This window comes from Thamnophis sirtalis, unplaced genomic scaffold, assembly GCF_051295495.1.
Source record: "Thamnophis sirtalis isolate CommonGarterSnake01/CBP01778 unplaced genomic scaffold, rThaSir2_p1.2 scaffold_1, whole genome shotgun sequence".
Taxonomy (NCBI): domain Eukaryota; kingdom Metazoa; phylum Chordata; class Lepidosauria; order Squamata; family Natricidae; genus Thamnophis; species Thamnophis sirtalis.
Window position 1 is genome coordinate 41650643 of NW_028261381.1, and position 26259 is coordinate 41676901.

The 26259-nt window shown below is 37.0% G+C and overlaps 1 protein-coding gene across 1 annotated transcript in view; it reads left to right on the forward strand.

Annotated features, from left to right (window-relative positions):
• Positions 1-26259, forward strand: part of VWDE (von Willebrand factor D and EGF domains) — a 271722-nt gene that overhangs the window by 111031 nt on the left and 134432 nt on the right. Inside the window, exons 13-14 of the mRNA XM_087710932.1 lie at positions 15339-15475; positions 22243-22404. Coding sequence (XP_087567058.1) covers positions 15339-15475; positions 22243-22404 — 299 coding nt within the window. The remainder of the gene's footprint in view (positions 1-15338; positions 15476-22242; positions 22405-26259) is intronic.

A 26259-nucleotide genomic window follows, 5' to 3' on the forward strand; every position in this document is an offset into this window, starting at 1 on the left:
CCAACTTCTCTCTCTGTGTGTGTGTCTGTTTGAGAGAGGGGGGAGGGAGGGAGAGAGAGAAGAAGGAAGGGGAGGGAGAAGAAAAAGAATGAAGGAAATCTTATTTCGCAAAGGAGAAAAAATGCTGTCGCTTTAAATTGGAATTGAGCATGCCTGGCTGTGGAATTCTGGGAGTTGAAGTCCATAAGTCTAAACATTTTTGAAACCCCTGTGTCAGTGCCTCACCAGCCATAAATCTCATTGCACGTCACTGCACTGATGCATGCATGCACTTGCATGTGAATATATCATACTTGCTTGGATTAATCCTTTGATTTCCTTAATATGCTCTGGAAGGCAGAAATCATTCACAATTCAATATCCCCATAAAGGCCTACCACATTTTCTGATCTGACTGTACAATGAAAGACAATTGGGGAAAAAACTATCATGCTACAATATAAAACACCAGTCTTTAGTATCATTTTTCTCAGAATATTTCTGAAATCCATAACCCTTCTTGAAATATTGTTTTAGAAATAGAGCGGATGACTATAAACCATAGTTTGTTTGCCAGTTATAAAGAAGAATGGTAAAAACAATTGAATCAATGTATCAATGTTGATTAAAAATTGTGAGGAACAGCCTCACAAGTTTACACTCTGATCTGTGGTGACTGTAATCTGTGGCTGACCATGGTAGCAAAATTATAAGAATATTTTTTTCATTTCATTTCTTATAAAAAGACTATTCTGAAAAGTTGCCTGAATTCGCAAGAATTCAGTGAAGCAATGGTCTTAGATAGAGCACATGGAACCCATAATCCTCAGGTTCTCAGAGGCTTAGCTGTCTGGGCCTAAATCATCTGATATAAATGAGGTGAAGGAGGAATAGGAGGAAACCAATATGTATAGATTCAAGAAAAAAGATGAAACTAAAGTAGCTAGCTAATTTTTGAACTTTGGAGGCCCGTATTTAATCTATTTAATAGTGCACAATAGATTCTATGCAGAATCTATTACATACAAACATACATACATACATACATACATACATACGTACGTACATACATACATACATACATACATCATACATAGAGTATGTGGCAAATATAATCTGAACTGCAATTATAATACCAAGGATATAGTGTTGGAAGTTCAGGTCAACGATTTTGATGTACTCCCAGTATCAGGATGGGTTATTATGAGCAATAAGAATCACAGATAGTGCAAGCTATTACTTTGAGACATGAAGTGGGATGAATTCCCCAAACAGAAAAGTGTTGTCAAGAGTTGCAGATGCAGGCTCTAATTTCTGGTTCAGATTAAGTTGTTTTAATATTAAGAGATAATGGATAATATACTCACTTGACTACCACAGGGTTGTTAAATGAAGGAGAATATGCTGGAGATGTTGATCCAGGGCAGTGGTGGGATTCAAATAATTTACCAACCAGTTCTATGCCCTAATGACCAGCTGGGTAGGTGGGGCTAGGTGGTCATGTGATCATGTGAGCGTGGCCAAGTCAATGTCGCTCAGGTTGATGGGCACTTCGCCTTAGTTGTTACAATGGTAATAAGGGTTAACTGGAGAGGCAGTTTCTGTAAGCAGGGCAATAAAGATTAAGATAGAAACAACATCAGAATGTTTCCTTCCTGCCTTCGTTACAGGATTAGCCATGTAAAGTGGGAAAAAACCAAAAGATTTCTTCCAACAACCGGTTCTCCGAACTGCTTAGAATGTTACCAGCTGGTTCTCCTGAATAGGTGCGAACTGGCTGAATCCCACCACTGATCCAGGGATAACATACAACCATGATGGTGAACCTATGGCACATGTGCCAGAGGTGGCACGCAGCACCCTCTCGGTGGGTACGCGAGCCGCCGCTCCAGTTCAGCTCTGCCGCACATGCACGTGTGTCTCCCACCAGCCAGCTGGTCTTCGGGTCTGTGACACACATATGCAATGGACGGGGTGCATGCAGGGGGGGCATGCATGCATGCATGGGGGGCAGTGAGTATAGGGGGGCATAGGTGCATGTGCAGGGGACAGGGCACATGTGCGGGGGCCGCACACGCATTGCATTTTGAGGGTTCAGACATGCACGGTTGGGGACTCGGTCCGCAAAAAGTTAGCCATCACTGGCATATAACAATGTGGGAAGTTGAAGTGAAGTTAAGGTGCCAGCTATGGATGAAGTGAATGGGCAAAAAAAAAAAAACATTGGGTGCATAGACTTAAATCAAAATCTTTTTTTAAGAGAGAGAGAGACAGTCATCAGTCATGTCCATGGCTTATAAATAATCACTGCAGATGGAAATGGAGCATGATGCATCAACAGACAACTGACCAATGTTGATTAAGTCAGAGAGCGGAGTCAGAGAACCTATTAACTCAGCTCACAAGCATGCCAGTGAAAAAAATGGTCTTGGACACAGTGGTCTTGCTACTATGTAATCCAGCTCCTATAACCAAAGCTGGGCAGTATTCTTGGAGCTGCAGGTTTCCATCATGTAAAGGTCTACCTGAGTGCAATACAACCTCTATCATATCCCAATGTCATATATTCAAGCTAGAAGCCTCCTTGAAAACTGATCATTTGTCTTAATCTGACAGAGGTTTTCTGCCTGTAGAGTACCTCAAATGCAGTGAGCAGCTTTTATTTATCATGAACTTAAATTAGACTGAGATAATGGCTTTCCCTTTTGATTTAATATGTGAGTAAAAGGTAAAGACTCCCTTGAGTTGAATTCAACACACAATGACTTATTGAACATGCCCATGACATTTTCTTGGCTAGAATATGGAAGTAGTTTGCTATTATTTTCTCCTTTATCATAACTCTACAACTCTGAGTATTGCCTATGCAGTTTATGAGCATAGTCAATTAACAAATTTGATAAAACAAATGTGAGCCAGAAGATGACTATGTCACCCTCCAATGTGTTACACTGTTCTTTTTTGTATATGTGCCGATATAAAGTCAGATTATGGCCTATGGGTTTGCCATGAACTGACTTGTTGTGAGCATGTGGGTACAACTTTGAAAAACGAATAGCCATAATCAAGGGCAGCCTGCAAAATTATGCCTAGGCAAAAGCTTAATATCTCTCCTTGCTGATCTTTATATCTTAGTTGTGAAATTAGATGAAGAATTCAGAAGAAAAGAGAAGCGTCTGCACCAGCAAATAGGGGTAAGGCAATCAGAGGAAGCGATATAATCCTGAACTAGATTATTCTGAAATTCAATCCAAAATCTCCTCTTCGTTTATTTAAATGACCTTCGTTTTTCTTGCTATGGAGCATATTGGTTACTTCTTGCTGGTGCCAACCTTTACTTCACTGATTCCCACAACCACATCAGTTTTTCATTATTATGAAATTCAAAATTGGAATTTATAGGAGAATAATATCAAGCAAACCTTTCAAATCCAAGTAATGATTCTGGAGGAAATGCCTATGGAAAATCCCCAAGTATTTCATTATCCTTATATGAAATGTGCAGATCAGGAAGCCACAGTTCAGAAAGACTGATTACAGGTTGGCAAAAGAATTAAACAAAGCTATATATTCTTATTTATTCAATCTGAATGCAAAATATATTGAAAAAAGATGGATTAGAAGAATGTGAATGTGGTTTTAAAATTAGAAGAAACTGCACAGGTGACTACATTATTCTAATAGCTCAAAAGACAAATGGTCTGCAAACTCTAGTAATGAAAATAAAGGAACACCATGAAAAAAGTTGGACAATTAAATATAAAGAACAATTAAACTAATAACCACAAGTACAACAATGAATCTTTAAAATGACAATTAAGATTTTGCAGTGATGAATAGCTTCTATATTTTAGGTACAGGTAGTCCTTGCTTAATGAGTATTCATTAATGACCATTTTAAGTCACAACAGCATTGAGCAAATGATAGTTATGATTGGTAACAGAAGTTACAACCATTCTGGCACCCCTACAAATTATATGATCAAAATTTGGTCTCTTGGCAGACTGCCCACTTTTAGGACCACAGTGTATGCTTCAGTTCCCCACAAAAGTATCTCCCCCTGTCTGTGCACTTTTGGCCACCCTGCATTCTACTATGCCTAAACCTGTCAGCCCCTATTACCCCAAGTTGACTTTCATAGTTTTTTTTTCCCTTCTGTTGCTGACAAGGTAGTTGCTCGCCCTTCTCTAGGACTTGTGTGGTATCACAAAAATCCAGCAACTGCATTTACTGGGTAGGTCTCCAGCAGGGGAAGGATGCAGATGACAACCGTCATTTGAATGTGACACAGATAAGTGGCGATGGGACTATTGGAACTGCCATTGCAAAATGGTGGGGTCACATGATGCTTTTCACCTAATGACCACTTTGCTTGGTAACAGAAATTCTAGCTCTGATTAGTGTTTTTAAGTGAGGACTACATGTAAGGAACCAGCAATCAAGATATACAACATAAACCAGCAGTTCAAATGCTGTGTAGTGTTTATACCTTAAAAAAATAGCACTGTGCAGGTGATGGGTTTTCTTGTAATACTTTATAGACTTTGAAGAAACATGGTAGAAAGAGTATTGACACTATTTGAAATTTGATATTGAAGAATACTCCTGAGAATAGAATAGTTATCAAAGGAAACAAACAAGGGATTACAGAACAAATCAATCCAAAGTTCTCACCAAAGAAATAAATGAACATGTTCAAATATATACTATTTTGAACATTTCATGAGAAGATCTAAGTCTCTGGAGAAGATTGCAATGCTGGGTGAGGTAGAAGGAAAGAGAAAAAGAACACAATTAGGAACAAGGTGAATAGATGCAGTTTTAATGGCAATAGTTCACCACTGCGCCATAATTTTGAAAAGACTAATTGGGAATATAGATAGGTTTTGCTTAGTGACTGCCTCAGGCAGCACAATCTTTTGAAGTTATGATTGTGATGAAAAAGTAACTTTGCAACCAATGCCCACATTTATGACTTTTGCAACATCTCCTACTCAGTCATATATTTGCCATTGCAGTTAGCTAGTGCATGTTGTTTTATGCATGACCTATTTTCCCATCTCCCCACTGCCAAGTGGAATGATTGCTTAAACAAGCAACCTCTTCCTGAGCTTCTTCTCTCCAAAGTACAGTGCTTCCCTGGAAGATGCCGAGGTGGCACAGTGGTTAGGGTACAGTACTGCAGGCTACTTCAGCTGACTCTGTAAACCGCTTAAAGAGGGCTGAAAGCCCTATGAAGTGGTATATAAGTCTAACTGCTATTGCTATTGCTAAGATGCTAACCACATCTTAACAAGCTCAGCTTTGAGATCTTAATTATCCTGCAGACAACTTCTGCCTGTAACTGACAAGAGTTTAATCACTTTGAGGCTGTCAGCAATTGTTCAGCTCTTAAGTGACTTGGGGCTTTCAGCCATGAGTACAATGGGCCAACAGTTGGTGTTAGCATGTTCCTTGTGCTAAATGTGTATATCCCACAGTGTGCATGCTTAGTCTGTTAGAATCTTTTTTCCTATTCTCTCAATTTCTTATGATGTATGCCTAGTTTAGGGCAGGGGTATCAAACTGGCAGCCCATAGACTGCCACGGCCAACCCGGCTTAGCAAAGGCCAAAAATGTTTAGAACTGGAAGTATGATTGCACATTTTAGAAAATTTTGGGAAACCTAGCCCACACCTGGAAACTTTAAGGACATGTCCATGTTAGCAACAATGTGAAAATACCTAATAGCTACCTTCTTCAGAGATGTTTTTCAACTTCTGAGGGTAGCCTATAGTCCTCGTGTTTCTGAAGAGTTCCCTATCCAATTATTAACCAGTCTTATTTGGCTTAGAATCCAATGGTACCTACCTTCTGAGGTACCAACTCAAATTTAAAAGAAAACAGAACAAAACAAAACATTGTACAAATGGAATCAAATTTGTTTCCAACCCAAGCAGCCTTTCCCATAGACCAAATCATTGGTGGGATTCAAATAATTTAACAACCGGTTCTCTGCCCTAATGATTTCTTCCAACAACCAGTTCACCAAACTGCTCAGAAAGTTAACAACCGGTTCTTCCCGAAGTGGAGTGTACTGGCTGAATCCCACCACTGGACAGAATCCTAAACCAGTTTACTGATTTGGAATTCTGGATTTGCAGTAACAATATATTGGAAGGACACCAGACTGAGGAAGACTGAATTGAATCCAAGCATGTCCCATCTTTCCTCCAAATCTCCAGGGCAAATTTGGGTTACTTAGTGTAAGAGACATAGGAAGAATTAGAATCTGAGGAAAATTGCTTCTTTTTTATTAATGATTGGGAGGAGTGCTTTGTCTAGCCAGTGTGTGTCCGCACACACACCCACTTCCAGTTTTTTCCCCTCTTTTCTTCCCTTGCTAAAACCTTTGTTCTTGCAGAACATAAACCTCTTCACAAATGCACTTTCGGTCTTTTTTTGTTCCCCTTACCAGGCAATGACACCGATTTTTTTTATTATCTCTTTGTTTCTCAAAATATTTTAGTGCCCTAGAAGAAAAAGTCAGCATCTCAAAGGAATTTTGAAGGAAAGAAAGGCAGTAGTAGGGATTTAGAAATTGGCAGAATCTTTTTTAACAAGCTTTCATGGCACTTCAGTATATTTTAAACCTCCAGTCAGTAGAGTCTTAAACCATTGCCTGGTGATTCAGTCCTAAGAGTACCATTGTTCTGAATACCATAATTTTATTCATAAATATACTGGATCTATACTGTTTTGAGAATATGGGAATATTGTGATATTATGACTTGCAACTTTAAATTAAAACAGTATTTCTCAACCTGATGTATAGATTTCAACCCTTAGAATTCTTTCCACCTGTGGAAATTTGCTATGGAAACTATGAATTAAAAGTTGAAACAAGTCAATGAATTAGTATTGATGGAACATAATATCAATAATTATAGTTATTACTTGAAATATACTGTAGTAGTTCTGTGGAATGTATAGGTTTTATTTTTTTTAAAAAAAACATGTACATTTGCTAGGGAACAATGGGCAGGGTGATTAAAATCTCATGAAAATCAGAATGACACTTTTATTTTATTTTTTGCATTGTCTATCATTTATCAAACCTGCTCTTTGTGTTTTCCAAGCAATATTGTGCATTACACAACTGCTGAAATTACTGATGAGTGTTGATAAGCAGGAAATGACAGTTAATATTTCAGTTTCATTTATCAAAAACCTGATTGAAAGTAGAGGGGGAAAAAACAGAAATATTTTCCAGCAGTAAAATAAAACACTTTTTTAAAAATCTACCACATTTTTAGATTTTATTATTCTTTTAATAGGCAAGGGGGGCACCATTCCAGAGGTGGTATTCAGCAGGTTCTGACCAGTTCTAGAGAACTGGTAGCAGAAATTTTGAGTAGTTTGGAACGGTAAATATCACCTCTGACTGGCCCTGCCCCCATCTATTCTCTGACTCCCGAGTACCAGCCGATCGGGAGGGAATGGAGATTTTACAGTATCCTTCCTCTGGAGTGGGGAGGGAATTGAGCTTTTACAAGCCATGTCACATCCACCAAGCCACACCCACAGAACTGGTAGTAAAAAAAAACTGAATCTCACCACTGCACAATTCCCACCACAGGAAGGACAACAAAGGTGCACCAATGATGGGGTACCATCAGGGGTGGGTTTCAAAACTTTTTACTACCTATTCTGTGGGCGTGGCCTATTTTGTGGGTGTGGCTTGGTGGTCATGTGACTGGGTGGACATGGCCAACTTGATGTCACTCAACAGGAGATGTCATGGATTGGGTAAAATGTGGTGAAGCTCACTTAGCAATGCTCTTGCTTACCAACCAAAATTTTGGCCTCAATTGTAGTCATAAGTCAAGGACTATCTCTGCCTTCCTCTGCATGGCAGTCTTGTCCTAGTAAACTCCTTTTCCTTTCTGGCAATTTTCCTCTCTGTTAGAGGCACCAAAATAATCCAGACAACGTAAGGTTTCCTGCTACAGCAGGGGGTTGGACTAGATGACCTTTGAGTAGCCTTCTAGCACTAAATTGCTGTGCTGTTTTTCGTTCTTTCTTTCTTTCTTTACTCCTTCCTTCCTTCCTTCCTTCCTTCCTTCCTTCCTTCCTTCCTTCCTTCCTTCCTTCCTTCCTTTCTTTCTTTCTTTCTTTCTCCCTTCCCTCTAAGGGAAGCAACCCCCCCCAACTGCAAAGTGACTGCTGAATGTCACTTTGCAAACTTGAGCAGCTTTTCAATTTAAAGTAGGACTCCAAAGTTTGCAGTTTTAAGACTTGTGGACTTCAACTCCCAGAATTCCACAGCCAGGCATTCTCAGTTCCGATTTAAAGCGACAGCATTTGTTTTTCTCCTTTGCTGAATCTTTGAAAAGTGAGTTTCATCTCTTGGGTGAAAAGTGAGTTTCCTTCCTTCTTTCTTTCTCCCTTCCCTTCCCTTCCCTCCCCCCTCCCCCCTCTCTTATTTTTTTAAAGCTTTTAAAGCCTGAACTGATAGGCTTTAAAAGCTGACTTTTTTTAAAGAAAAAAGGTTCTGATGAAGGTTCTGACGGGAGAACAGGTTCGGGGGTGTGCCCAAGCTACCATTTTTACTACCGGTCCTATCCGGTACTCTAGTTTTTCACTACCTCTTCTGGTGTACTGGACCGTATAAGGAGGAACCCACCTCTGGGTACCATGGCTGGAATCTTTGCATTTTGTTTGCTTTTTAAAGGCTACAAATGGAAGCTGAAGCCATCTTAGAAACAAACTGCTCTCATGTCTCCCTTAAATCTTCTCCAAACTTGAAAATCAGCTTGAAATCATGCTACCAAAATTCACCGGCAAAATGACCCCAATTTCAGCAGTGTGTTTGATGAGGATTGTGAGAGTTAAGGTTGGAAAGAGTACCACTTTTCCTCCCAGAGGTCCTTCATGCCATTCTCATCTTTATTTTTATTTTATTTTATTAAGAAAAAAGAAAAAGAAAAATAACACCAAAGAAAGTAAGGATACTACCAAATTTCAGGGATATGAAATTAGGATGTTTATATTAAAGACACTATATTCACTAGTCAAGTAAACTGGAAGATCTCTAGATATAATCAGATATAATGAGCTGTTTGACTGAAGACTGCATACAGTTAATTGATGGTTGTATTTACTATTTACCAAGGACTAAATTTCTGCAAAATAAATAGGATTACTGAATAAATGTGTTCGAAATTGAATAGAAATACTAGGCATTGGTTTATTTAATAGGTAAAATATTATACAGGTAATTCTAAACTGTGCTGTTCCACTCTCTCTCCCTGTCTGTCTGTCTTTCTTTCTGTCTGTCTGTCTTTCTTTCTTTCTTTCTCTGTCTCTCTCTCTGTCTCTCTCTGTCTCTCTCTGTGTGTCTCTGTCTCTGTCTCTGTCTGTCTGTCTCTATCTCTGTCTCTCTGTCTCTGTCTCTCTCTCTCTCTCTCTCTCTCTTTCACACACACACACACACAAAAACACACATAGTTTAATGTATTTTTTAATATTCCCCAGAAACTCCCTTCACCAAAACCCCAAAACTGTCAGAATTAAGTCCAGCCATAAAAAGACCAAGAAGGCAGTTCCTCTTCCTCATCACTGACCAGCTGCAACTGCATGCTTTCCCCACCTGAACCCTCAGGGCTCTTCTGCTGCAGCTGCGCTTCAGCCAATGCCCTCACAGACTGCTGCTCGGAGCCATCAGTCAACTGAGCTTTGAGGTGCCAGGAATTGGTTCATCCTCCCCTGAGCTGACATCTCTAGGACATCTCCATCACATTGACTTACAAGCACTCACTTAGTGACTGTTCAAACTCACAACTGCACTGAAAAAAGTGATTTATAAAACCAGTTTTCATATGTCTGTTGTAGGATCCCTAGGGTAACATGATCAAAATTCATATGCTTGGCAACGGGCATGTGTTTATGACAGTTGCAGTGTCCTGGGGTCATGTGATCACCAGTTGTAACCTTCTTAGCTAGTTTCCAACACGCAAAGTCAATAAGAGAAGCCAGATCAACTTCCGACTCTCTCTGTTGCAGCAAAATCAGGCATCAACACAACTTTTTTTGCTTTTTCATAATAATATGAACAAACCATTTTTGTAAAGATTTATCAATTTACTTGGTAAACCCCAAAATCAAAGTTTTATTCTTTTCTACTTCAAGCACTAAGATCAGAAGCAGTCTCCATGTGGAAACAAAAGTATTTATCTTCTTTTTTTTTAATCAAAGTAATCAGTTTTGCCATTTCAGCCAACTCCATCGACTTCTGGAACCCTTTGTCCATAGTAAGAATCGTAGTGTCCTTCCATTTCTGTGCATACAATAGACTTGCTGCTGTCAACATATATAATAACAAAGTTCCAATTTTTTTCTCCAGTTCTTTTTCACTTGGGGTGCAATTCACTTAATAACTGTCTTGCTTAGCAATAGAAATGTTGGGCTCAATTGTGGCTGTACGTCGAGGACAATTGCTGCTCTTTTAAAATAAATGAATGAAATTGCAATGCTAAATGTGCTAGGCAACATATAGGAGTCACTTTTGAATCATAAAACAATAGGACTGTGGAGCTCTTCAGATCTAAAGGGGGAGAATGTTTCGTAGAAAGCCCAGGGATGCTGATGACACCTGCTGGGAACTCCTTAAAGCAGCCTTTCATAGATCCCGCTAAAGCTTCATAGGCTCCATCTCTCAAACCTTTTGTTCCTGCAATGGTATTGACCTTGAAACAGTGGGTCACACTTTATTGTACTGCGAATTTTACAAGCATTTTTGGCAGGATATTATCTGACCTAATTTAAAATCAAGACTAGGAAGAGATATTTCTGAACATGTTAACATTTGACTTGCAGATTTTTTTTAAAAAAATCCTAAAATTGCAGCAGTATCAGCTCTATTTTTAAATATGGCTATAAAAATGAAGTCTTTCGTTCATATCAATAAGTTAAAATGTTTCAAAATCTTAATTATATTTGTAGTTTGATATTTGGATCTTTTGGCATTGAATAATGTGTTTCTCTCTGTGCATATACATAACACACTCACACACACACACACACACACACACAGTGCACTATACACTATAGCTTCACAGACAACCACACAAAAAGATAAAGCTATTTTAGTAGTTCCCAATAGGTATTATATGAGTGCCCTTGTATTTTGAAGCACCTTTTCTTTTAAAATCCCAAATATTCCATAGATGCCCCATTTTTTAAGTAAATGGAAAAGATTGCGCATTAAAGTTAACTTTCAAATGAATAGGGGTATTTGAAAAATCATATGAATCTAGCTGCTGTTGTGAAGAATTGCTCTGTATGAAAAAATATGTTTTAGAATCTCTATTTTACTAAAACCACGAGTTTAAGAACTACTGGCAACATTCAGTATTTTGAAACATCACGAAACTTCCCTGAAGATATTCATGTTCCTAAAATCTTAAATAGCATCTTTTTTTTACAAATTTTTCAGACAGAAAAGTGAATTTCTTTCTTTTTACTAATCTTTCACATAATTGTTAAAAATTTACAAAAATAGATTAAGGTGCACGTTTGAGTCACTAACATTTCTACATTTGGTTTGAGCTGTTTTTTTTTAAGGCTATGTGGTCCAATAGTAAGAAAGGAAGAGCTGTCCATTTTCAATAGCTGAATTGATTTCAGCATTAATTTTAATACTTTTCCTAATCAAATATATATTCAAGTGTTCATGCCTCATGGTTCATAGTTATTTATGAACAATTTGTGATAAAGATATTTTCACCCTAATCATACAAAATATTCTTTTGTCAAACATCTTGATCAATATTTATATTCATGAACTAGATTTATAAAGGTAAAATCATACTCTCATTATCTGGAATATTTGTGTAGTGACTTTTTTCAGTTTGTTTTAGTCACTTTTTAGAAGTCTATTTATCTTGGTATCACACAAAGAACATCATTTTATGGCCTTATCTTCATCGTGATGTTTGCAAATATTGCTTCATTAGATACAATTGTCTGAAATGGGCAAGGGATACAAGCTGCTTTCTATTCCAGTAGTTGTTGGGATTCTTCCCATAATCCTTTTTATGCTATTGGCTAGTGATTGTTGTCATCCCTTCCGCTCTCCCTTAGACACTTCTTGATGCTTTCACTCAAATCAGTGTGTAGTATGATTTTGTGTGCTTGCAATAGCCAAATTGTTATATAATCACATCACAACATTCCTCTGTGAAGGCAATGGGCAGTTTCAGACTTTGATAAAGAAATAATAAAATAGCAAAATGACTCCAAAGGTAGCAGCAAATTACAGGTTGATTTTATAGTCTAGGAAAAGAAATTTGGGCATTCTCCCATGCTTGCTTCCAATTTCAATTTCCCTGCTTCTTAGAAAAAGAATCACAGTTCACTCAAAGCAATGTTATTGTAGTAATTTAAATGTTATATGATAGACTAAAATAATGTTCAGGAACAAAGAAATTCATGATCGATTAAATATCTCATTCATTAGTAACTGAGTACAACAAACTGCTATGATTCAACAGAGTATTTCATACCCTAATTCAGTGCTTGCAGAGCCATATTTATTGTTATTGTTATTATTCAATAAATTTCAATGAAACAAATTATACTCCATAAATCATTCCATCCAACATTTTAACCCATCCTCACACACTTGGAAGTTTGCATCAGATCTTCTGAATTCCCAATCATAGATCACACTAATGATGTGGGAGCTTTGTTCCTACTTATGTGGCAGACATAAAAGTATAGTAGCTGCTTTAATAATTACTTAGCTGGTTGCGGGTATCTGTTCCAAAGTCTGGAACTGTTTATACACTATATAAAACTAAAGTAATCTGCTTGAATAGACAATATTAGCTATACCATTTTATAAGTAGCAGATTCCCAAGATATCAGAAAAAGACCTTGCCTTGCTCTTTAAGATAATTCTTGTGACAGAGGTTAGAATCTTTTCCATAGAAAGTACTTGAGATGATTTTCAGAACAGGTGGTATAGAAATACAGCTTAAGAGCTGTACAATTCTTGTAAGAAAAAAAAACAAGGAGTTTCCTATGTTTTATGTTGTTTCTGATCTGTACTTGGTTAACTATTTCATGTGACATTTTCCATTTTCTAAAATAATTTTGTAATAATTTGAAAACTGTATACATCTGGACCTCGTATACTATAGATCAGGGGTATCGAACTAATGGCCTATCATGGGCATGCCACACTCACCCCAGCTCTGTGAATGGGAAAAGCATCACAAAAAATCACATGATGGCAATGTGACTTGGCAAGTTTGAGATCCCTGCTATAGATCAGTGATGGCTAACCTTTTTGGCCATTGTGTGTCAAACGTGGGGGGAGAGCGGGGGGTTGTGTGCGCATGTGCCCTCTCCCTGCGCATGTGTGCACTTTCCCCCCTTGTTCCTCCTTCTTTTGCTGCACGATGGCACTGTGGACCCATTTTTATCCTTCCCATGCTCCAGAAGCTTTCAGAAACCTTCTGAAGCCTCCGGAGGGAGAAAAATGGCCCAACGCACAAACTGGAAGTTCAGGAATGGGTGCTATAGCCATATCATGGCTATAGATAGTTGGTGACGAACATAATTAATATTCCTTCCTCCTGTTTTTCTCACAACAACAACACTTTGGGCTGAAAGAGAGTGACTGGACCAAAGTCCCCCAGTTGGTTTTCTGCATAAAGCAAAACTAGAACTCATCATTTCCTGTCTTCAAGTCTGGTGGCTTAACCACTAGAACAATCTGGCTCTTATGCCTTGCTTATTTACTACAGAGTGATTAGACATCAGAATAATATAATGTTGCATACTGCGTAGAATGATGTTTCTTGGCAGAATTCTCACAAATTTTGCTAATGTTAATATCTGTGGTAATTTGCAAGTAGGTCCATAAAGTTAAAATTGATAGTTCATGAAGTAACTTTCAATGAATATTTCCAGAAATAGAAATATAGTCTAGTGTTCCAGACACATTATTCCACATTTATATACTTATGGAATCACCGTATTGGCAAGACCATTGAATAGACTAAATATAAAAAGTGTTTTCATTAGTCCCTAATCAGCCTTGAACAACATAATCTTATGAATTTAACAACACACACTGTAATGAGAAATACTTTCCTGAGCAGATGGCTTTGGTTGCTACATAAAATGTAAGAACAATTCCAGTTCATGTTTTCAATGTCTGTTTTTCATTTTGCTTTTTCTCGGAAATTGCTATGTAAGATTGGCACTTAACTTTTTGACACAGGAAGGCAAAAGCTAGTATTTTAGACAATAAAGTCCTGCAAGTAAAGCTTGTACATAAAAGGTTCTTTTTAATAAAATAAAAGCTTAGATGTATGTACTTGTACACATACTGTATATATTAATTCTAGATAGAATCACTCTCTTAAAGGACTGATCTGCAACTAGACGATCCTGATGCATTTTTGGCTCTTGCTAGACAATATGGAAGTGGTGGCCAGAAGAGTCTTTGACCAACTGACATTGGTGTGCTAGTTGCAAATATACTTGGATTAGGATATCCTTGGCAACAGTGATTCAAGCACATATCATCACATGACTGATATACTCTACTTGGAACTCCCTTGGAAAATGATTTGGAAGCTTCAATTGCTACAAAATGCAGTAGATAGGTTACTAATAGGTAGAATCACTATTTTTATGTTGTATGACCCTTTGATCATTGCAATGGTTATCAATGTGGTTCTGGGTCCATTTCAAAATCTTGGTTGAAATTGAAAGCTATAATACCTTAGAAGCCTTCTTCTCTAGATGAAATCTACCTGGTTTATCTTCTCATGTGAAGAGCAGTTGCTGGGAATCCTATCCTTGCATGAATAATAAAATGTGTGAGCCCCAAAACAGTTCTTCTCTGGAGCAGTCTCCATGGTCTGGAATGCTTTCCTTTCATGGTTTATCCTTCCTTTTATCTTTCCGCAAGTTAGCTATAATCGCAGAGTGGTGCAGTGGTTAGAGTGCAGTACTGCAGCTGCTTCTGCTGATCACAGGCAGATCGAAAATGAGGACCCAGATTGTTGGGGCAATATGCTGACTCTGTAAACCACTTAGAGACAGCTCTGAAGCACTGTGAAACAGAATATAAGTCTAAGTGCTATTGCTATAACAATTATTTTTGAGCAGCAATTCAGGCTTTAGATAGTTAGTGTTTTGAACATCATAATAATATTTCTTATGTTTCCATTCATTTTTCACTTGATTTGGATTGTGACCCATCAGAAATCTGACCAAATGCTGCAGTAAAGAAAAAGCAGTAAGTAACTAAATACAAATAAATAATCAGTTGATTATCACATCTTTATTTCCATATCAGAGCATTCTGTGGAGATTACCAGTCTACTCAATGAAGGCTTCTGTGATGTAAGATTTTCCAACTGTAGCAACATCCAAGTGTATGGAGTTGGCTTTAATGATTCTCCTGATCTTCACTGTGAAGTCACCAGACTGACTGTAAGTAGTTTAATATGAGACCACGAAAAGAATGAAATATTCATCAGAAAGTTTCTTGAATTCAATAAACTCTCTGAGGAGGAGAGTCATGATCGACAAAACATTCAGTTTCAAGAAAGTTCAGCTAGGTAATTGAATGGTTATCAGATAGAAAGGTTATCCCCCCCCCCCACCAAGTAAATACTTTTGAGTGGCAGATGTAGGAATGCAGAGTCTTCTTATTTTGTCAAGGAAGAAGATTGACAATTAATGAGTTCAAGCACAGTTGGTTGCAGACATTAACATATAGTATATGTCTTTGAATATTACCGTAGATGGTGGCTATCAATTATTTGGGAGATGCTGATGATTTTTTGGGGGGGTGGTGGTGGTTAATTCTTAATCAGGACTTTCCTTTCTTTCAAGTTACTTGTTCCCTTCTTCTCATCTCTATTCAGGTTAATTTCTTTTTTTCTCTTTCCAAGGTAATTGTATTTTCTTTCTTCTCTGTTTCTAGCCTTTCCTTTCTTTTCCCAGCTTTTTTTAGGAAAGAGGAGAAGGTATGCATGTATGTATGTATGTATATATGTATGTATGTATGTATGTATGTAGATGGGGAATCATAATTTGATAATGGAGTACCTTATAATCAGTCAATACGGGTTTACTTACAATTATTCATTCTTATATGATATATTTAGACACTGCTTTGAATGTTGGGACTAAGAATCTATATCCAAGGTTAGTTTTGGCAGCCTTAGATTGATAAAATATGAATAATAAGCAAAAACATATTTTTTTCAATGTTTATCATTTTTTAGCTATTTTTCTTTGAGTGCTGAAGCTGGGAATAATCTTAAATCTAGACTTATTTTATTTGGGATAAAGATTTTTTTGAAAGTAAAGTCACATATTAGAGAGCAAGAGAGCCAGTTTGGTCTAAAAATTAAGGCACAAGGCTAGAAACCTGAAAACTATAAGTTCTAGGCCTGCCTTAGGAATGAAAGCAGAGTGACCTTGAGCCAGTCATTCTCCCTTAGCCCAACTGGTGGTTGTTGTGGGGAAAATAGGAAAAGGAAGAAGTACTGGATATGTTCACCACCTTGAGTTACTTATAAAAATAATAAAGGTGGGATTAAATAAATGTGCTTTTTCCCAGTCTTATTTCCAAACTCTGTACAAAATCAAGAATACATGCATTTCATGAATTGAAACAATGGAAGTAATGCAGAACAATATCTAAATGACTGCTTTTTAAAATGTATTTTATATGTCACCTTTTATATATACATCCCTAGTTAACAGCATGTTAATTAGACAAATCTGAGCAATCTCAAATGGTGCTCAAATGCTATTTTAGTGCATGTAATTTCTCTGGATTCTTTTTTAAAGTCCTGTAAATCATCAGTGTTATCATATGCATGTTAAAATAATTTACATAATTCAAATATTTTTTTCTATTTGACTTACACATAATTGCTCCATATTTTAATGTACTCTATGTATTTATTCTATACATTTCTTTTAATACATTAAATAAAATGTTTTCTATAAAGTTCAGGATACATGCTTATTTATATTATTATTTTCTAAATATATTTATATTTAGAAATTTTGGGGGGGTTGACAAAACTTGGCAGCAAACTCCATTAATTACTGCTGATGTGCAATGGTAGAATTTATTCTAGTGGGCTATGGTAATTACAGCTAAAAAAAATCTATGATGGATTTGTTTTACATTCCTTGTTTTACTGATTGGTTTATCTTCCAGCATAGATATGTATAGAGATTAGCTAAAATTATGGGTTCTAAAAGTAAAAGCTTCTCTTTCTGACACACACATTTTATACAGTTGGTGTCAGAGCACTTCAGAGATTAGTTTATAAGTAAATCAAAACCATGCAGCATCTTCCATTTTTCTGTGGGCTTTTATCCCACTTCTACTATAGTTCACTGAAGCTTGAAATCACATTATTATTACTTCTCAATTTTGTGCATCTGGAATCTATACGCATGACTGTATTTCCAAAGACACTTGAATTTTAAGTGTCACAGCTAACTAACCAAGTTTCTTGATACACAGCTGTAGTCTTCATCTGAACTGAAGGATTATTAATGTTATTAAACATCACATCAGATAATACAAAGTTTTCTAACACTTCGCATTATCTAAGTAAAAAGAAATCTATGGCTTAGAAGTGCATGAATGGGAGAACTTTTCATTCATATGATTTCAAAACTATATAAATTTTGTCCTGAACTTTCTCAGTGAAACTAGAAGGATCCAGAATATTCCATGAAGCATCAGTGGAAACTAGTGTGTAGCCTCCTGAATTACAAAACAAAACTATAAAATATGTATCTGGCATACAAAAAGCTCTAAATATCATTGCCCTTATTTGTGCATTTCTCATTGAGCATGGTTGGATCCCCATGTATTGAAAAGTATGAACACTTAGAGCAGGGTCCTCAAACTTGACAACTTTAAAACTTGTGGACTTCAACTCCTAGCATAGCTGGCTGGAGAATTCTGGGAGTTGAAGTCCACAAGTCTTAAAGTTGCCAAGTTTGAAGACCTCTGATTTAGAGTTACATTAATATAACACCAGCAACTTTTTTGGAGATAGTATTAGAGAGTACAGCATTCTTTCAAATATTATAAAATGGAATCAAGCCATAAGGGTTTAGTAACAAAAATATTCTCAACACATTTCATTAAGCATGGGGGGGGGGAGAAATAAGACATTTTCAATAGTTGTTATCCAGCATATCTGACAGTTCCCAAACCATGGTTACAGGAAACACATGGAAGAACAATCTTTCCTTTAAGAATTATAGCTCAGTTTTTTTCCCCTAAAAATATATTCCAGTTGAAAATTTGGTGTTATATTTTTAGTTGCTGAGGAACAAAATGCTAAACATTCTGAGTAAATGATATAATAAAAGGGAAGACAGAGGGTTCCTACAGTACAGATTACCAAACTAAAAACTATTCCAGCTGATTCCGGCAGCTGTTTCCAACACCTTTCAACACATTATGTATAAAGTTAGTTTAGCAGTCTTCCCATTTTCTGGCAATTTATCCTGGGACACAGCCTGTATTATAATGATAGGGCTGCGCAGAAATCTGGATTCCAAAAACAAACCATAATTTGAGGGGGAGATAGGGTGAGCATCCATACAGCATCTGTTAGGAACAAATGGGTCTTTTCCCAGGATTGTAGCACAATCCTGGGAAAAGACAATTCTGACAGGTGTTATGCATTTGAACAAATACATGTTGAATATTTTGCCCTTCCAAATGTATCCCTTTCTTCACAGCCTTAATAAATAGATACAGACTATGTTGGTGGTATTTTTTTGAATCTATTCCAAAACAGCCAATTGTTCCAAAACAGCCATTAAACTACAAACATTAAAATATATATGTTGGTCATCCAATCTGGCTTCTAGCATGGATGTAAGAAAATGCCTTGCAGAGTATAATTTTCTTTGTCTGTTGCAATACAAAAAAGAGTAATTGCTTCTATTTCAGCAATTATCAAAGTGTTTTAATTTGTAGCAATATAATTTTAGGCATTTTCAGATGAGCCAAATTATTTTGGAATTCCAAGATACGGGATTCAGACTGCTTGAGTTACCTTACTGCACTGACCAATACCTACAGCCTGTCAAATTTTTCATTATCCAACAAACAGCACCTGTACAATAAGGGATGATATTTTACTGGACTACCTAGGCAGTGTTAGGTCATGGAAAACATTGTTAAAGTAAGTGACTTTCATCTTTTCGGTCAGATGGTATTCAGTTGACGGTGCTGTGAACAGAGGAGAAAATATTGTTTGATTGCATGCCCTTTGGTCAGTAGTAGACCAATTGCAAGCTTTTACAGCCAACCCACTTTTTTCAGCATAGGAGGAAGGTAAGGATGATCTCTTTTTCCTTTAATTTTCCTTCATAGAAGACACACTGTTTTATCAGATTCTTGAAAAAAAATCTGAGAGCAATTTCCCCCCTTCTGCTGCAAAGTGGTGTTAGAGAACTTGCCACAAATAGGAGCTTGGCCTAGGGCCTAGGTAAGATTCCCAGGAACATAAAAGGCTATAATTCTATTCTACTCAGCCTTGAATAGGGCAATTCAACCCTAAGTGGTGGTCAGAAATATATTTACACTATTACATGTAGTAGACTAGGATGTCAAACTTGATTTCATTGAGACCCATATCAGGATTGTGTTTAACATCAGGGGTGTGTGGTCAAGGTAGGCATGGCCATCTTCATGTAACTTGTGTCAGGGGGCACCGATAGTGGCCCCAGCATTCTGCCTGTGAAAACGGAGCTCGGGAGGGATGCGTGCAATAGCAATAGCAATAGCAGTAGACTTATATACCGCTTCATAGGGCTTTCAGCCCTCTCTAAGCGGTTTACAGAGAGTCAGCATATTGCCCCCAACAATCTGGGTCCTCATTTTACCCACCTCGGAAGGATGGAAGGCTGAGTCAACCCTGAGCCAGTGAGATTTGAACCACTGAATTGCTGATCTAGCAGTAGCCTGCAGTGCTGCATTTAACCACTGCGCCACCTCGGCGAAATAACCCTCCTGAGCTCCATTTTTTGCTGACAGAGGCACTGCAGGCTGGTTCGTGGTTTCCAGGACAGTCCAGTGGGTCACATTTAAGCATCCTACAAGCTGGAAATTGCCTGCAGGCCTTGAGTTTGACACCTCTGTAGTAGACCATTTGTCAACTGTCCTCTAACAGTTATCCATGTCCTGGCTATGTTTTATTTAGAGTTGTTTTACAGTGTATTCTGTATAGAACTCTAGATCACTGATTAGTTTGAAATGAGGCAACTCAGATTTCAGTCAGTACATTGTGTCAAAATAACTTTTTATGAAAATGTTGAAAGATGCAATGCTTGTTTTCAGGGTCAGAGTTGAAGACCATGGGTTTTTGTTTTTGTTTATTTTTACAGCTTCTCCTCTTAGCTCTGTCTCTCAAGGATATCATGTTGGTGTATTTGTGTCCCTCAAACACAGGGAAAGACTTTCTCAGATTATGGAATTGCCTCCGTCTATAATTATGTGTGTATTGTTTTAATTTAATGCTTTAAATTGTGTTCTGTATTTACTGTTCAAACGTTAATGTATTATATAGTACACTGCTTCACTTTTATTTAGTTAGTTGTTTTACATTCCTTCAGAGACCTTTGCAGAAAGGTTATTTTAAAAAGAAGATTTCGGTAACTAACCTTATAATGTTAAGTAACCTTTTGGAGTTTTACATAAATGTGAAAATATATTCCAGACCTATTCATGCAAGAACTTTAGGGAACAGCTTGTCCCTGTTTAGCTCTACTTCTGCCTTGGGAATGATGTTTTTTTTTGCTAATTACCATTCCAGAACATGAATCAATTTCTGAACGGTATATGTGCCCTATAAATATGTTTGTTTCTTATCACTGGATTGAAGGAGATTTCAGGGGGTCAAGCTAACCCACATATGCTTTCCCAGGGAAAACAAATTACTAGCTCAGCTATATAGTGTCAGATTTCCCAAACTAAGCCAACAGCTCAGCTATAAAAATTTAGAAGGCCAAATAATAAAGATGAAAAAAGGAGACAAACATAGACTCTAAGCAGGGACAGTTTGCCAAACCCTACAAGAGTTAGTCCACAGAATGAAATTATGTTCAGAGAATATGAACAAGAGTGCAGTACTGCAGGTTACTTCTGTTGACTGCCGGCTTCCTGCAATTTGACAATTCAAATCTCATCAGGCTCAAGGTTGACTCAACCTTTCATCCTTCCGAGGTGGGTAAAATGAGGATCCAAATTGCGGGGCGGCAATAGGCTGACTCTGTAAACTGCTAAAGTAAAGAGGGCTGTAAAACACTGTAAATGGTATATAAGTCTAAGTGCTGTTGCTATAGTGCTTCTTCCAAAACCTTAATTGTCTGTGTAGTCCTATCCCATTACTTCATAATGACACCATAATTACTTCACTGACCCCACTAATATAATCTGGTTTGTGTGTGTGTGTGTGTGTGCGCGCGCGCGCGCGCCTATCAAGTCATTGTTGACACCCAGTGACTGCCTGAACTAGTCCCTGTAGTTTTATATCCAAAATTTCAGAAGAGGTTTGCTGTTGTCTCTTTCCTAGAGCATAGAAAGAGTGACTGGCCCAAGCTGGGTTTGTGCCTAAGGCAAAAGTAGAACTCACGGTATCTCACTTTCTAGCCACTAGAGCAAACTGGCTCTGTATAATGATAATCCAATCAAATATCTTTCCATAACAAATTATATGTATACTTTATTCTGCAGAAATCTAAAAGGGACTGCTCCAGCACTGTCCATAGACCTATTGATACTTTAATATAAATGTGTCCTAGTCTCTGGTTCAAACATACCTTCAAACCTTATTCTACAGGACTTAAAGTTATTTTTACATATTTTGTAAAAAATTTAATAACAAGATTTTTAATGGACATCCATGAAGTAAGTCTTTCATTCCATATGAAAGTGAAGCACAATACAACATCCAAATGTAACATAATCTGTTGAATTACATCATCATATTCCATTATATTTATTATATTCAGATTATATCATGTTAAAATCCATTATTTACTTTAATAATGTCTACTATGCATTCAGTGTTGAACACATTTTTTATTACAGCTTTATCCCTAATTACAATCTATCTTAAAATACATAGGGATCATTTGAAATATTTGTATATATAGATCTGCAATAATTAATTCACAACTTATTGCTCTGTTTCCTGTAGTATCACAGTGGTGAATGGATAGCCAGAGAACATGAAATCACAAAAGCAACATTTTTGAATCTGACAGTGGTTGAATGTTCAATCCCTCTTCTGAACTTCACAGGAACAGAAAATCTTCATTTCAAGATGGATATTGAACCATATGCAAGATGGCAAGTGAAAGTAGGAATTGCTTGTGGTACTAGTAAATATTTTTTTTATTTTTTTTATACTTTAGAAGGAAAGTTAGCCTTTTCTGCTAATCCCTACACAAGAAAGGCAGAAATCAAAGATTTTTAGTATTCACTAATATTAAGTAAAGAAACAAAGGAATACCAGAAATTATAGTATTGCATTAATTTTATTCTTAAAGTGCAGAATACAGTTAGTATTATTAGTAATCATTCTCGGTATAATAGTTGAATTAATTGCAGATCAACTGCATTTTATTTCTTAGGTCATAGGTTGAAATCTTGATCGGGCCACAATTGCTGAATTGTTTAAGCTTCTGTTGTGTATCTGGGAATTCTCCTATGCTCCAAATTGAATTCAAGACAGCAGTGCTTGGTGTCCATAAGACTTGTTCCTTATTAGTTTCAATACTGATTCTTGTAAAACTCTCATCTAAATAAGAGGTAATCTAAATATGTCTGTTCAGAAAAGTGCCACTGAACTCAAAGGGACTCATTATGTGTTTAGATAAAAATAAAATAGCTTTTGATGTAATTATAGAAGTATATTTCAAAGCTGCATTTCAATTTTCTCTCAGAGAAAGAGTGAAATGCTTTAAGAACTAGAACGAGATAGAAAGTTTTACATAGTAATTACCGTGTATGCAGACTGAAGTATTCTTGTATTTCTATTTTTGTTAGTATTTCATTTTAATACCAACATTCAGACAATTACAACACTGTTAGATAGGCTCCAAAACTGTGTGGCTATGTTGTATCAATATGTATTATTATCTAAAGCAATATCTACTCAGCATTTCTTATTTATTTTAGCTCCAACATTGTGAAAATCCTTACTGTACTTTAAAAATCCTATTTCTGCCTTCATTTATAACTTTCCACCTCTGTTAATAAGTTGATGAGTACATGACCCAAGACTGACCTATCTACCAGATATCTCACTTTAGTTTGTGGAAGATCCATTGATCTTCAACAATTTTTCAACCATGAATGTATCTATGTAGGTGTCATGCCATCAACTGTGCATTGAACTAGTTTGCTATTGAGAATGTCATGTGGTATTTTTACTGAATCAATACATATCACGTCTAAACACTACCACAATCTATTTTTTTAAAAAATAAAACACTTTAAAAAACCTGAATCTTGACAAATCCTTGCTGATCTCTGGTAATCATGGCATTCTTTCAATGAGCATCTAGATAATGTCTTCATGAACTGTTCTCACATTTCACACACTTTAATATCAGAATAAGTGATGGTTCTGTGCATTGTCCCCATTTCTCTTTTGGAAAACAAGGGTAGTGTTTGTCTTCTTTCCTCTAGCATTTCAGAAATTCTCCCATATGTTTCAAAAGTAATATGTAAAAAGTTCACTAGACCTTTGGCAATTTCCTTCTATACATTTGGATGCAATTCACCTGGGCATTAAAAATTGATCCTATTTAAAATATAAATCTGGCAAACAACAACTGTCCCACTGGAAATTATTTAGACAAAAAAAAAAGTAATTGAGCAGCTTTTCGTTCTTACTTACTCTCACAATTTCACTGAGCAATTAGCATGTTATTCACACACCTCTGTTTTGTCTGTTTGTTTTCTCATATATTGTAATTTCAATTTATCTTGCTCTTTAGCTTTCCTAGTGCCCTCTCTACAGTTCTAGGTTACCTGTCGGTGTTTTCCTTGATCTGCTTTCCCTGTTTTCACCTTCTTTGTCTTGTATCATTTTAAAAGCTTCATTCAGTTTTATATACTATTCTCCCCCACATTTGCAATAGCACTTTTTAAAGCAAGTTCCATCCTTTTGAGAAGCTTTTCCCATTTGTTTCTCCTGCAAAAATGCAGGTCTACCCATTGTTTCTTAGTCTCATCTACCCCATGTTGTTAGAAGGATATATGAGAATATTAGTGAAAGGTTATGCAGATTATCTTGAATTATAGGAAATAGATAAACATTTATATGTGTGCACGCACGCGCACACACACACACACACACACACACACACACACACACACAAATGTATATTATATATCAACAAATCAAAATGGTTAAGATGTGTATTTATTATTTTGGCTGTTAGCTTTCAAACCTATACCAATCCATTTTGGGATAATAGACCAACATTGTTATAAAATAATTAAAAACACAAACAAAAGAGCAGCAAAGAAAAGAGATGAGTGTTATTTGAATATCTTATTGCAAAGAGGCTCCTGATTCTACCCATTATTTATGCTCATTGGTTTGATCATTAGAGCTGCACTGAGAAAATAATAGTCTTGAGGGTGTTGGTTAAAGAAAGAAATTGAGGAAAAATTGCATTAAGAAAGATCGGTCTGCTTTTGCCTGCAAAACAATTGAATGTTAAGCTAATATTCATTTCATTCCAAAGTTTAATTTGCTTGGGATTACAACCTGTTCTCCATGTTAGAAGTTTGCAATGCTTCCATCACTTTTACACTGACATTACTTTGGACCTTGACTTATGTATTAGACATTGACTCTTATCAAGGGCAAAATATAGGGTCTAATTCCAAGTATCCCCTAGGTAGGATTTACATTTGCTACATATAATCCCATTGTGTTCTAAGATCACATGGAAATGAATTCAATGCAATGCAAACTGAATGTATTTTACATTAATAAATTGAGTTGCGGTTGTAGAACTAGATGAACTTGCTGGGAGTTTTAATCCCTCTACCTTCTTCCAGCTCTAATGAAACATCTTGCCTCTTAGCCTATTGATCAGGGAAAAGGAAAAGAAATTATGTGGTGAGAGTCTGAAACAAACATAAATTTTCCATGCTGTAAGCCTATTTTTCTGACAATATGCTACTGAAGTGCAACTTATCTTATCTGGCAACAATGACCTGGGGTAGACTGAGACAATGCAGAACACTCTAAACTTTTATTTAGAAACAACCAATTTCATTGCTCATACAGACTGGCCCCAGTATCATACTATAGATCCGTGATGGCAAACCTATGGCATGTGTGCCAGAGGTGGCATCCAGCACCCTCTCTGATGGCATGTGAGCTGTTGCCCCAGTTTGGCTCTGCCGCACATGCACGTGTGCCTCCCACTGGCCAGCTGTTCTTTAGGTCTCTGCTGTCCATACGCAGGGGGTGATGCATGTGTGGGAGACCTGTGTGTATGTGCATGGGGGTGTGTGTGGTGTGTGTGGGGGTGAATGCATGCATGGGGCAGGGCATATGCACGAGGGTGTGCACAATGCATTTTGGGGGTTCTGGCACAGCACACTTGCACACGTGCACATGCACAGTTTGGGCACTTTGACCAGAAAAGATTAGCCATCACTGCTATAGATAAACCTAAGAGTAAAATATATCAGGGTTAACTGATAGCACAGTTAAAAGGATTACATAAAACATTTGTAATTATTAAAGCAATTGACTCTCCTGCTGCTCATCAATCTTCTGCTAACGTCAAAAGAGAGAAACTTACATTACTTCCCGCATTATAGGCGAGATGTTTATTGACATGAGCAGAATTGTCCAACCTTTGACTCTTTCATCACAGACAAAATCAACCCAACAAAATGTATCACGACCAGAATAATTTTGTAGGAATATTTGTGACTTAACACAAATAAATTCTAGAAAACCTAGGGGAGACATTTGCTTCACGCAACACATATTCAGCAAAGGCAACTTCATGCTCCAATTAATAGGTCACAGTGAGTTCTAGTAAAAATGGATGAATTGATGACAATAATCCGTACTCTGTGACACACATGGAAAGGCCATATCACATCTGTTTTATCAGTTGTGTTTGTTGCACAGTGCAAGCTACATACAGCAAGAGAAACATAAAGTCATCCGGCT